Source organism: Fundulus heteroclitus, chromosome 11 (assembly GCF_011125445.2).
Source record: "Fundulus heteroclitus isolate FHET01 chromosome 11, MU-UCD_Fhet_4.1, whole genome shotgun sequence".
Classification (NCBI taxonomy): domain Eukaryota; kingdom Metazoa; phylum Chordata; class Actinopteri; order Cyprinodontiformes; family Fundulidae; genus Fundulus; species Fundulus heteroclitus.
The window spans coordinates 8444277-8458581 of NC_046371.1; the positions used below are offsets into that span (position 1 = coordinate 8444277).

At 40.8% G+C, this 14305-nt stretch overlaps 1 protein-coding gene across 2 annotated transcripts in view; it reads right to left on the reverse strand.

Annotated features, from left to right (window-relative positions):
- The window catches only part of sgcd (sarcoglycan, delta (dystrophin-associated glycoprotein)), a 224883-nt gene that overhangs the window by 163716 nt on the left and 46862 nt on the right, over positions 1-14305 (reverse strand). Inside the window, exon 1 of one of the 2 annotated variants that reach the window (XM_021321974.2) lies at positions 7744-8161. The exons of the other annotated variant lie outside the window; for it this stretch is intronic. Within the exon in view, the coding sequence (XP_021177649.2) occupies positions 7744-7746 (3 nt within the window). The 5' untranslated portion in view covers positions 7747-8161. Of the gene's footprint in view, positions 1-7743; positions 8162-14305 lie in introns of those variants that run through there. 2 annotated transcript variants of the gene reach the window in all.

Consider the following 14305-nt stretch of genomic DNA (forward strand, 5'->3'; position numbering starts at 1 on the left):
TTAAATTTGTGATTGCAGGAACTCATGCTGAGCCCAATCAAAACTGGACAACGCTGCTGGAATGAATTGTGAAACACTCATTACCTTAACAGCTAGCGTTCAATGCAATGAGAAAAAACAACTTTTAGTGTCAATTTCTCTCGTCGGTTATTTATTTAAAGTAAGAAGTATGTTTTTAAGCGGAAACATGTTTTGACTGGAGTTCAATTAGATTAAAGTCTCTGTTTGATCACAGTCGGAATAATCCATAATACTGCATTTTACCACCTTGTCATGTTAAATAAATAGAAATTTCCCTTGTGATATAACATACCTGATGGTGCAAATGAGATGCAAATTAACCAACGAAACTCTTCTCATTTATACCGAATCGTTTGTTGTCTGTCGTTGTTTTTGGCCTCATTTAAAGTCTCAACTATTTTTCTATCGACAATAAACCATACAAATTGTTAAGAGGTAAAGTAAAAAATAGTGTCCAAAGGTTTTACATGACATGGTTCAGATTTGTTCTGTGACCGTAGTTATTGAAGAATTCAAATGCTACATTAGCATACAAAGACTGCTGTTGACTTATGCTTAAATTAAGATAATACACTCCAGCTAAAAATTACAGAGCAACACACCGGTGTTAACTTAGCATGGAAACATTAGCATAATGGACTACATTGGTCAAAATAGATCACAATATTCTATCGCCCTCAGATACTGGAGCATTAAAATGCTCAGCTACCACACTGAAGCTAATGCTAGCTGCCACTCATATTAGCATAATGCAGCTCAGGTTGAATTAACTACCATGCTGATGTTAAATGAAACACACTGGCATTAGCATAGGACGCTATGCTATGCTGATAAAAATCAAAATAGCTTTGCCACCTCAGTTAATGCAAAGCTGTCAAGTTCAATGGAAAGTTCAGTGTGTGTGTGTGTGTGTGTGTGTGTGTGTGTGTGTGTGTGTGTGTGTATGGTGGGAGGGGGGTGGGGGGGGGGGGGGCTTGTGGCAGTGCAGTGAAATGATCACTCACAGCCCATTCAGCATGGACTTTGTTATTTTTCTTCTGTCATGCGAGGTGTGTATGCAAGCAAAGTCGGGAAAATGTGTGTCTCTCACACTTATTGCTTAAGACTTGAGTGCGCTGATTACTGAAATATTAAAATGTATGCTAATTCTGAGTCAACTAAGAATGCTAATGCTAAGACAATATCCTAATATTTGCATTAACAGCTTATGTTTACCATACAACATAATAGCAATCTGACAAGTGACCAGTTTTACCTGATTGAAGTGACACATCAGTATCATACTAATTCATTCGTTATTAGATGAGTTGTGGTTTTAACTTTATTAACCAAATTAAGGGAACCTGGTTTGAATTTTTCCTACAGGTTATTGAACATTTTTGGTTTTAGTTTCTATGTGAAAACATGCTTTAACAACTTGAAATAATAGTCTGTGTTACCATGCTAGGTTATGTTTTACAGGCTAAAACACTACTTAGCTGCATTAGCATGTTATGTCATGGCTAACAAAGTGTTGTCCAAAGTGCAATGCAGGGGCATATATCGTCGGCCCCTGGAAAGATTTTTCTGTGACCCACAACAAAAGTTCAAAAATAATGAAATTGTGGCCTGCCAACCCCAGGGTTTGATGTGGATAAACATTTTTTAGGGCACAACTTTTAAAGGCAGATTGAAAACTTCTTAGAATGGAACATTTTAGACACAATTACAAAGTATTTGTTTAAATTATTATGCGTTTGTGGATCTTCCCACATGGTTGGACACCTCTGGTTAAATGGCCAAACACAGCAGACTTTCCCTCTGCTGTTTGTTGAGCTTCACAACCTAACCTCAATTTAAGGTCACTAATGTGAGCCTGTAAAGTGCTTAACAGAACAGCGCCAACCTACTTGAGTGCTCTTGCAAAAGATTAAATCACAATTTGGTAATTCCGGTCATCAAGGGATTGCTGGCTAGCGGTGCCGACACCCCACTCTTCAGTCCAGATGCTCTTTATGTCGTTCCACAGCGGTGCAATAACCTACCGAGCTCTACTAGAACAGGGGCATCACTGTCTATCATCAGGAAACTCCAGAAGACTGATCGTCAGAACGCATCTTCAAATTACTGCTCACTCTATCTCTCTCTCTTCCCCACTTTCTGCCACATTTCCTTTTTCTATTTAAATTTCAGAGACAACGATGGCTTTGGTTACCGATCTGTCAGATGGAGGGACGAGACAACAAGATGCAAAATGCAGAATAGAAACCTTATCCTGTCAAACATGTCTACTGAACACGCCTGATTCTAGTACGAGTCGTTTAAACCAGACATGGTAAAATAAGAGTGTGTAAGGCTGTATTTACGGAGATGGAGTAAGGGAAGAGTATGGAGGGAAGTAGCAGAACAAAAGTCCTTAAAGACACAGCAGCAGAAATGATCAACTCAGAAAATAAACCACTGAAAAAGAAAAAGAACAATGAACACTTATGCAAGTTTAATGTATAAAAATAAGTTCCAATGTTTTCAGGAGTATTTGCTTCCGGACTTACTGTTTACTGAAAAGACTCATTTGTCTGCCATAAAAAGCTAATGAGCTTCATTTTGAACAAAGTCTGGAAAATCTGGAAATGTAAAACAAAGTATCCAAGTTTGAGTCAAGGCCTGGTTTTGACAGGACATTAATCACACAATCATCTCTATCCCGGAGAGTTGAAGACGCAGCAAGGTGCTGCTTACCAAACGCATTGATCGATCAGTCACTCAGCATCAATGATCTGAGAGAAGAAAACGTTGCTGCCAACCAGTCTGGGGACGGTTATGCACCCATTCTCAAAGGCTTTAAGGTCCATCGTCTTACAGAGACAATATTCACTAGTGGAGATGTTCAAGTGGACATCTCAGCAAATTTACTACAAGGTTAAACAATACAATGGTTGATTTTAAAGTTTAAAGGCCCCAGGTAACATTTCAAACATAATAGAAATAACAATCAAAACAAAAAGAAAAAAATTTGCTCCTTGGTACAGTTGCAGAACAAAGCCTCTTCTCTTTAAATAGAAGAAGGCTACATAAGTATAAAAGGCTGCATCTAAATTAACCTTAAGACTTTTGGACAGAACAGACCAGAGTAGAGATGTTTGGCCATAGTACACATCATCATGTTTGGAGAAAAACAATCTTGTTATTGGCCTGGCTTAAAGGTTTTGATCACACATATGATGGGAGAACTGAGGTGATGATTGGTCAGTTCTCACCATCAGCCAGCCAGGCCAATAACAACCCTAACAACTCCTCCTTACAGCGGAGTGGACCAGTTTCGGTCCAATCTGCTGGCTTAATGGCTTTAACGACTGCCCATTACTAAGGGGTGGACCTGTTTCGGTTGAATTTACATGTTATCTAAGCCATTACAAGGCCTTTGTTTGGCAATGGTGTATAGCATGGTACTCATCATTACTCCAGACTTTTTGAATGGAGAAAGCTTCCTGGAGAGGAAGCGAAACGTCTTCAACTACGGTAAACAAGCGTGGCCAGTTTTGTTTTTTACTTTTTTGTTGGAATGACCATGACCTGGATGACTGAGAATCTTCACCAGGTGATGATTTTGAAACCCTGTAGACATTAACGCTCACCAACAGGACAACAATCCCAACATCCCTAAACAGAACAGAAAATCTACAACACCATGTCTGAAGAAAGAAAATGATTCAAATGTTGCAATGGTCCAGTAAAAGTCCAGACCGCAGCCTGCTTAAGAGAACTGTGTGAAAGTGAACATGACCGACTCTCAACAACCAGATTGATTGTTTGAAAGGAGAGTAGGACAAAACTCCCTCTCCCCCCCCCCCCACAACCACCTGACAGACCACCCAGTTGCTGCAGCTGAAGGTTGTGGTAGGAGCTCTTTGGTTTGAAAAAAATCCAGCCATGACAGCTTGATGTGTGAACAGCCAGTGAGAATGAAGAGGGGTGTAACACGGCATCTTCCTCCAGCTATCCTCTAATTAAGATAAAGTGCAGTTTTCTTTCTGTGCTTCAACCTGCGGCGCTTTATCACAAAGACTAAAAGGGAAGCAAATAGAGAGCAGCAGCCACATTAAGCAATGGGTCCTTTCTATTTGGACATGTTCAAGTTGTTTACTCACATTCTGCACTATCCAACTCGTCTTCATGCTAAATTACCGTAGTTTGTATTACATGTAGTGTTTGAAGTTTCTAAACCCCACTAAATGCATTCTTGTTTTTCCATGCGAGTGCTGTATATTAAGACAAAAACTAGGCTGGAATACAGCCTCTTATATAAGGTGACTTGATTCCATGATTTCAGAGTAAGACTACAGACGGTAAATCTATAGGTATCACATCAGTGTGGAAGTTTCTCTGTCTGCGGTGAGAGCTAACAAGTCTAAGCTGTCTGCAGGAGACGGAGCCGGACAGTCGATGTCTGGAGGGGGGGGGGCGGGTGGGATGTTTTTATAGCGCTGACTCTGTTCCCGATATAACTCTGCGCTGACCTGCAGCTGCTGTGGGAGCAGAAACAGGTGGGATGCTTTACATGTCGGCGTCTCGGAGGAGCTCTGGACGTCTACCTCACAGCAGCAGAGAAGAGGCCAGACAGAAAGCTTCACATTTCCTTTCTACAGCTCCACAGCCGTGGCGTTTATGCTGTATATCCCAGACAAACACCGCATTCGGTGAGAAGCAGAGAGCTTCTTAACGAGGGGAGACTGAAACTAAGAAGCAGCTTGGTATGATCCGCAGCCTCCGTGATGCGGTTTGGGCCTCTTCTAGACATTGTGGTCCTTATATAAACGTGGGGATTAAACTGTTTAAAGGGGGGGGGGGATGTTGTCGGGGTATAGTTATGGTTCGTGTGTGCAGAGATGTCTGCGTCATGGGAACTTGGAGCGTTGCAGGCTGGGAGCTGCCAGTGAGAGGCGTGGTATTACACGTTGAAGTTTAAACAGCTATTAAACATTATTTTTAGACCATGTCTATGGATTATTAGGGTATTTCAATGCATTCCAGAAAAAAAACAAAAAACAAAAAAATTTGTTTTTTCTTGTTTTTACAATTCTTCCTACCTAATTTCAGTTTTCCTTCTTTTCTTTAACTTTTCTGTTTTAATACCCCGTAATTCTTTCCTTTTTCCCCTTTTAATTAATTTATTCCTTCCTTCGTCATTTCAAAGTTCTCTTCCCTTTTTTACTTTCAATCCTGCATTCTTTAATTTGTCCTTCTTCCATTTCATCCTTCCATCGTCCTACTGTTTAACATCACGCCTTTCTTTTCATTTATGCTGTTATTCTTTCCTTCCTTGCCCCTTTTTTCATTCATTAACCTTTTTTCATTTTCTTATCACCAATTCTTCATCCTTTTATTTCTTTATTTCCCCCTATCCAATGCATCCTTCCACTATCATTTTTGTTGTTCATTCTTCGTTCCCTATTAATTTCCTTATACATTTTCACTTTTCCAGCTCTCCCTTCTACTTTCAGTTCTTCTTTTTCCATTAGTCTATCCGTCCCATTCCCCTTACTCTTGTTGTTCCTTATTCATTTTCCTCAATACTCTTTTTCTTTCTTTTCCTTTTCCCCCTTCTGCTTTCCTTTAGTCTTCCTTTCTATCCTTCCACCCTACTATTTTCTGTTCTTTTCTTAGTTATTTTTCCACACTTCTAGCCTGTTGAACTGTTATGTTCCCTTTCCCTCTCTGCTCTCTTTTCTGCTCCTTCCAGTTCACTCTCTTCCTTCCTTGCAGGTTTTATTTCCCTCCTGTTGCCCTTTATCCCTTTCCTACCTCCTTCATTCCAATTTTTCCCTAGAATTTGCATTTATGTTTATGTTTAATCCATCCTCTCATACTTATCAGTTCATTTACTTGTAAGGAGTTTGCAGAGAGTTATGTTGTTCCACTTCACTCGTCAAAATGTCGATACTCAACATTAATTGCTCGGTTGTGTTTTGCTTCAGTAACGTTTGGCTGCCGTGTCTGAATTAAGGTATTGGGTGTCATAGGTTAGGAAGGCTCTGCAGCAGAGAGTATATCAGTCCAGAGAGGAGTCAAAATAACATTTCTGCAACCTTAAGTGCATAAAAAAAACTCCTTCCAGTATCAGGAGGGGTTCTTTGTCCAGGAACTCCCAAAACAAAAACTACTTTAGAAACATTTAGAAGTTGTATTTTTCTGTCCTGCGCTACTGATACACAGAATTAAGGCACCTGATGTTATCAAGAACTTGATTGACCCAGAATAAAGTGATACATGGTCAGACCACGAGCTCCTGCCTCGTGTAAAGTTTGGGATTTACATCTTTCATCTACAAAACTACAAAACCGTTCTCAGCAAAGAGCACAAACCCTCATGTATTCTAATAAGTGCAATCAAGCGTGGCCAGACTGTGGTTTCGTTACGCTTGCAAAGGTCTGCAAAAAGTTTCCCGGACAATAAAAGGAGGATAACGAAACCTTTTGAAAGCTCTCTGTCGTATGTTTGGATCTGAAAGTTTTCCAACTGGTGATAAACAAGTTCCCAAAGGAGCAATTTTATTTCAGATGTCAAAATAATGGGTGGGTACTCTGAGGAAAAACAGATCAAATCTTTCAGAAGCACAGCTTTATGGACTGCCTGAAGAGCGTTGGGGATGACAGGTTATGGAAAGAGAAAACGGAACTGGATTTACGATGGTTTATTAGAGAAAAATTATTTAACTTGAATAACCTTAAATTCAGACAACAGCATTAAAAATATACCCGTGCCATCCATTTTGCTTAGACAATAAATTTAAGATAGGTATATTGAATTAAAACTTAAGTTTTTAAGAAAAGTGTTTTTAATAATAAACATCTTGTGCCTTACCAGCAATAGCAAATAGACTGATAGATAAAAAAGTTAATACCGCAGAAGGAATGGTCTAATTTGGATGTAATTTGGTCCTCATGCAGATTAGAGATGGGGATGTAAATGATTCAATTAGCAAGGCGCCATGTCTAGAACAGCAACCAGAGGGGACGGTGGTGGTGCTGGAGTCTAACTGGGCAGTTCCCTGAGCACCCGACAGTCATCGCCCAACCCAAAAAAACGAACTCAGTCTTGGTTTCCATTTTTTCCACATCACACCTTTTCTTTCTGTTGAACGCGTTCGAGCAGATCCCGTCTCTGACTATCATCTTCTCAGATTCATCAACATGTACACTTCTATCACCAAAAAAAAAAAAGTAAAGCTGTGCAGCCCTGATGAGTCCCGCCCTGAGCCTCCGTTGGGTCGTGTGTCTGCCCCTCTACAGTAATCCCAGAGTGGGCTGCAGTCTGTCCACACTCCGTCCGCTTGTTGTTGTTTATTCATAGCAGCTCGTTCCCCGGAGGGAAACTAAATGTTGTGGAGGAAATGGGACTGGCAGCCCACCCACTCCTTGGGGGGTAAAGTTCAGATATGTAACCATCAACTTCAGAAATACTTTAATAACCCCAGAGTGAAATTACAGAAACTTCACCTCCAGAGTTGTCTGAATGAAAGACGATTAGTTAGTCCAAACTCTAGCGCTCTAAGGAACTCTATGTTTGTAAAGTGGCAATAAGATTTTTGGAGCGGAGTAATCCAGAAGCAGTGTAGAGGGAAGGAGGGACGTCACTTAAAGTTGGAGCAAGAAAGCCACAGCAATCAGAGCTGGACCCGCTTCCCCGCCCACCAACAATCACATGTAATGAGCACTCACAACAAGGCAGTCAAACCAAACTTACCATGTTTTCTTTGCTTTGTGTCCCTCCCTCCTGAGCTGTACTTCTTTATATCCCTCCCCTCTGGGCTCCCGGTGAGCTCTGCTGAAAGTCCACGAGCGTCAGGCGGATAAAAATGGAACGGAGCTGCTGCCGAGAAGCTTCATGAGGCCTTCACTGACCAATTCAAAGTCAGGACAGCCACCTCTCTCCTCTTCCACCTCCCCTTTGACTTGCTTGCCTGTCAGCTTTTCTAACAAAAAAAAAAAAAACACTCCCCGTCTCCTCTTACTAAGCCCCTGCGTTTGAGAGTTGTTTCCTGGACACTCGGTGACCCTCCTCTTTGACTCTTTCCTTTTTTTTTTTCCAGAAGCGGCAGCTCTGCTGTGTTGTGTCTTATTGCTCCAGCCTCGTGTCTCCAAGCCGTAGCTCTGCCTTCCTGCCAGATTTAGAACACATGTGGGCTTTGGGTCTCAAGTTTAAAGAGGCGGGACTCACCCTGGAGTGTTATTTTGCCATGACAACCTCCTTTACTTTCCTTGCCTGCTGTCACCGTGCTTTATGGACAGCTATATCAGGCACATGATCCCGCCAGACAGTCAGGAAGTGCCTTACCAAGTGAAATGACCTGGAAGTTTCTCAGCAGCTGCAGTTCAAATACTCTTAACCTGTTGCAGAAATGAGCGGCAATGCTTTCTTTACTACTCAGCTTAGCAGAGAACCATATTCTATGGGAGAAGAGGAGAATATTCCATCGTATTTACATGACCCCGGCATTTGTCCGTTTACTCTGAGGTCTAAGCATGAAGTGGAAAATAATTGGAGTCTCTAAACTGATACGGTACGGTGGCCAACTTCTAAAGAAGTGTTTTTTTAGGATCATGTTCACAAAAATGTTTATCAGAAACAGCTTTATTTGCAGAGATTTGCACACAAATAATTAGGTTTAGTTTCACTTTTGTCTCAATGAAGACATTTTAAACATGAATGTATGAAAAGGGAAATAAAAGTAGTTTCCTGACCCTACTCCTGGATGCAGGGAAAGTCAGTCCTGATGATCCTTCTGCAGATCTGGTTGTATTAGTTTGGACTTGTCCTGTTTTGTGAAGAGCCAAACCACTTAGTGATCGACTTACAAATGACAGACTGAATGATGGCAGTGTAGAAGATGACCAGCTGCTCCTCTCAAAGGTTGCACTCATTGAGTTGCTGTATGAAGTATAGTCTCTGCTGGGCTTTCTTCTGAACAATGATAACCGCTGTAGTGTCTACATCAGTGTATGTTTGGTATTAGTGTCTTGCACAAGCACAATTTAGCCAAACCCGTTTTTTCTAAAATGAAAAACTTGACTTCTGATGATACATTTAGTTTCCTCCCAAGACTTCAGTTTACAGATTAATGGGACTGACATTCTACATGTGGATCACAATATTCTCCTAGAAAGACTTGAACATACTGTGGGGATTAAGGGGAAAGCATTAGGCTGGTTTAAATCTTACCTGTCTGACAGTTTCCAGTTTGTGCATGTTCATAATAAATCTTCAAAACTCTATGGTCACTTGTGGAGAACCACAGGGTTCAGTCCTTGGACCAGTTCTGTTTACCATATATACATATGCATCCGACTGGTGAAATTATCAGACAGCATGGGAATAATTTCCACTGTTATGCTGATGACACTCAGCTATATTTATCCTTAAATCGTGATGAATCCAATAAATGTCTCTGTAGTTATGCTGCTATAGGCTTAGGCTGCAGGAGAACATCAGAGGCATTTCTCTCACTCTGCTGAGTTCTCCTACTGTTCTCCAATTTGCATTATTTGTTGTTATTTTAACTCTTAACCTTTTGTTCTGTCTTTTTTTTCGTCATAGTAGGTACACCTGGTCTAGTACTCTGTTAGCCGTGACATCATCCCGGGGTGTGTGTGTGTGTGTGTGTGTGTAGGGGGGGGGGGGGGGGGGGGCAGACCATCCTCTATTGCCATATAACATAAAAATTATTCCTGGGTCAATGTGAGCTTCTGTGCTTTCTGTGTCTCTGCTCTGTCCTCTCTAAGCCCCAGTGGGTCGAGGCAGATGAGCGTTCACACTGAGCCTGGTTCTGGTTCTGCTGGAGGTTCTCCTCGCCTGTTAAGGACCTGCTGCTCCACATCATGGGGTTGATCCCATGTCAATAAATCAATCATTGCTCAATAGAAATATAGCCTAATTGTACTCTCTAAATATGTAACGTAGTAAAAAACATTTTTGCGCTTAAGTAAATGGACGAGGAGGATCCCTAACACAATTCAGTAACAGAAAAGTTCAGATTGTTGAAAACAAGCAAAAGTTTGTTTCACTCTAGTCAGGCGTCCACCGCACTGTTCGCGGGATCGCCTCCTACTAATTACCGAATTTGCACCCTTCACATCGCTTAAAATGCACAGTTCACACTGCCAGCCATTAATTAAATTCTGATCGTGCCTTTAAATAAGGATAACATGTTAATTTCTCTCTCCATATGCCAGGGTGAACACAAACAAGGTAAAATCCCTTAAATAGAACCTGTCTGACAGTAGGCCAAGAGATTACAAAAAGCAACACATCACTAGCCAATATCCGGAAAGGGTTACGTATCATTTTTAAGGCTTTATTCATTGTCTCAAAATAAAGAATGAGGACAGAATGAACGACAGAAAAGTATCTAACCTTCAGGAGTGGCCGGCCCAGTACCCAGAACATCTGAAGTGCTGTAGGTCTCACTTGCCTCAGTTAAGCGCAGCTTTCAGGGAAAAAAATGAAAGAAACTGCTGCAATGGAAGAACTCTAAAACAAAATGTACTGCAGACCATTTACCAGTGAACATTTTAAATATCCCCAAGGCTTTCGGGAGAATTTCCTTAAGACTGACGAGAAAGTTGGAACTTTTTGGAAGGTTTGACATAACTTGAGGAAAAAGATTATCTCTTCGGTCAAACACGATGGTGGTAGTCTGATGGTCTGGGCCTGCTTTACTGCTTTGGGGCCTGGATGACTTGCTCTGATTGATGGGACCAGGAATTCTAATCTTTACAGAAAATCCAAAAAAGAGAATGCCCGACCATAAATTACTAGTATTAAGCTCTTCCCCGCAGGTTCGGCACAACCAGTTATGTTAAGGTTTCACATAGGAACAGGTTGGTTTGAATAGCTTTTTTTTTTTTTTACCTTAAATCATCATTTGCATTAAATCATCAGTTTTTCATATTGTTCCATTTATCTTTGTCTAATATTTAGCTTTGTTTGATGATCTGAAACCTTCGAGTTTGACAAAAGACCATAAGAGAGAAAAGTGAACGTCAGAATAAACAGCACCAAAGACTTAAGATTGCCTCAAGTAGGTTACGTAAGGTGAAGGCTCTGTTATGCTGTGGGTCTGTTTCTGCCAAAGCCCCTGAGATCTTGTACAGTGTGGTATTATAAATTCTTTAAAGCACCAGAAATTTTAAATAAACATCTATTTATGTCCCCAGGGAGCTACAAGAAGTAGTGTGACGTGTAAAGCTTCTAAAGGCATGTTAGAAGAGAAACCTAAGTGGTAGAAGGAGGTTGTGCAAAGCATTGGTGGGCAGATTTTACAGTGTGAGATTATTTTTCTGCAGCATAAGATTAATTTAATTTTTTTTATAAAACATCTGTACCGAAGATGCCAACAAATTTGTGGAGGTGGGTCTTAAACGTGCCGACTAAACGGCACATATCTACTTTAGTTCCTTGGTGATTTTCTTTATTCTTTCCCCCTTTTTTTTACTATCAAATCAGAGTTGTTTTGTTTGTGGGTTTTCTCCAAACAGCTCAGCAGATTGCATGTGCAAGTTTACTGCCAGAACGTCAGCATGTGAGTTATGAAGGAGAAGAGGGAAAGATTTAAAGAATGCAAATTCCTTTCTCCCACTTTAATGTTCTGTGGCCTGACAGCGAGGGAGGAAAAAAGCTTCAGAAAGCTTCTCCTACAAAGCTCCACTTTCTTTTCTCCCCTCTTCCTGCTTCTTCTCTTCACAGCCACACTGATCCCATTCTCTCTGCCGGCTTGTTTGTGGCGAAAGCGGTTCTGGTAGGTTGGGGGAATACTTTGCGCTTTGATGTTACATCAAGTAGTTTCACAGCGGAGCGTCTTTGATAGCAAAAAGCAAGGTGCTGCGTTATTTGAAGAGGTTAAAAATCGTTTCAATCACCTAAAATAAGGGTTAAGCTACAAATGCGCCTATGCCCTAAATCCACATTTCCCCCCCCCAAAAAAAGTCTGGTAATGTCTACAAGTCAAATTTAGATGTTTACCTTTCCCCTTTACCTCCAACATAAAAGCCGTGGCGGAAATGCAGCCAGCGTGCCTCAGCTCTGCAGCCTGGAAAAATTAAAAGAACAATAGGAAGGATTGTCTAACAGACGAGACCAGTCCTGCATGTTAAGCGGGCAGCTGGGATGAAGGCCACAGAGAGGAGGGGAGGCTCCGCGTCGTCCCTGAGCTGCTGCCGGAGCTCCACTTGATGATGTATTAATCAATAAATAAAAGGGGAGCCCCCTAATAGGCTTCTGTGAGGAAAGGAGGAACACGGCAAGGCTGTTTGAAATAATGAGCGTGTAAGCAGGGCAAATGCACTGAAAAAAAGGCAGATCAACTTACACAAAGGTTGTTAAAGAAAAAGTCATGCTGCATCTGAAAAAAAGTTCAGTTATGGTGTCAGTAGTTGGGTTGGTGTTTTTAGCTCAAGTCAGTCAAGAAACGGCATCCCGAGTTAATTTTTCACCTCAATTAACATTGCACTAATAAAAAAATTAAATTAAATTACTTGGATAACCTAAAACCAAGAGGTTATCATCCCATGCGTAAACATTATTGTCATGGATACAGTTTGAAGAGAGAAAAAATGTATTTAAATCCCCTAAACGCAGTTGATGAAAGACGACAATTCTTCACACTGTAAAAAAGAGATCTAAAAACAAGTAAAATGTTCTTGAAATGTGTGTTTTTGTCCTAGATTTGAGCAGGTAAATAATTTTATCTGCCAATGGAATGACCATTGGCAGATAAATTATATTTTGACCCCTAAAATAAGATAATTAGACATCCTGCACATGAAATAAGATGATGGAGATGAGTTGTTCCTGTTTTTAGTGCAAAAGTCTTATTCCATTGGCAGATAATTTTATTTACCTGCTCAAAATCAAGGACAGGTACACTAATTCTAAGAAAATATCACTTGTTTTTAGTTCCGTTTTTGCAGTGCAGTTTTAGAAAATGATTTTTAATCTCTTTTCAAAAGCATAATTTAAAACTCCCATCCAAGATCTTTTTAAAATATCTGCATCAACCTTCTGAATTGGCAAACAAAATTTGTTTCTCTGTATTTCCAGGATATTTTGCTCCTTCCAACACCAGGCTATCACTAAAACCCTGCCCCTCATTTGTTTCACCTGTTCATGTTTAATTTATCTTATTTTATAATTTTGACCTCAGAGATATAAGAGATAAATCCATGTCTGTGTAGAAGGATGGGAGAACATCCCCTAAAGTGGCAGTTCCGTCTGTTACGCTGCATTTGTGCTTGGATTTGCCACATTTCCACCCATCTTACAGCTTTAGCAGATGTCTTTGTCCCTCCCGGTGTGTCTCTGCAAACCAATCCTACAGTGTTATGCATGAATGTTGTTGTTTTTACCATCCAGCTGCGTGAATCATACCTAAGGCAGGAAAATCCCCCATCCAGCGTCTTTGAGCGAGAGCATCGGGATCTTCCAAGCCCGGTTCTTTGCGCGTTTGAAAACAGCCAATTACAGAGTGAGACCGGACCTGCGACAGGGTTTAGGAGCGGCACCGAGCGCGAGCGACCTTCTGTCTCAGATGCCGTCATAAATAAATATGACTATTTATTTCCATCTCCAAGTGGAATCAAATTACTTTCTGCCATGTTTGATTTGTTTTGCACCTCAAGCTGTGAGCTGGATTCTGCTTTCTAAAATAAACCAGGCTGAAGATGTTCAAACAACGCGGTGATGAAATGTCATGTTTGCCAGAATTCCCCTGAACGCCTCACTGAGATATCTAAACTGTGAGATGCTATGAGATTCTGGGACGGCGGCTTTTGCTTTAAGGATTCTGTTCGTTTTCAGAGCTAAATTCACATTCTTATTTGGGACGAAAATGATTTGCTCACATCGCTCCATAAATGCTTTTCATTTTCCAAAAACAAATTACAGCCAAGAGCCAACTCACTTGGGAAATACTCCGTGAATTCAGAGCTCTCTGAAGGAATCTCTGTGGTTTTGTCACACCTTCGCTCCTACAACAGCGCCCTGAACTCAAAGTTCACGAGCAACAAGCTCAACAGACAGAACTCCTTTCCTCCAGAGGCAGGTTAGCTTAATCTGTATTAGCCGTAATGTAATGAGCCAATGCTTTTAAGTTTAGTTAACCATACTAGTTTTTTGTTTTTTTTACTTATCATGCAAACTTTCCTTCTGCAGGCTATGCAGAGAAACCACTTTTAAACAACCTCTCCTAACTACTTTGATAAAAATCTAAAATACAACCAGCCAGTAGATTGAATCCCCTCTAGGGGCTTTA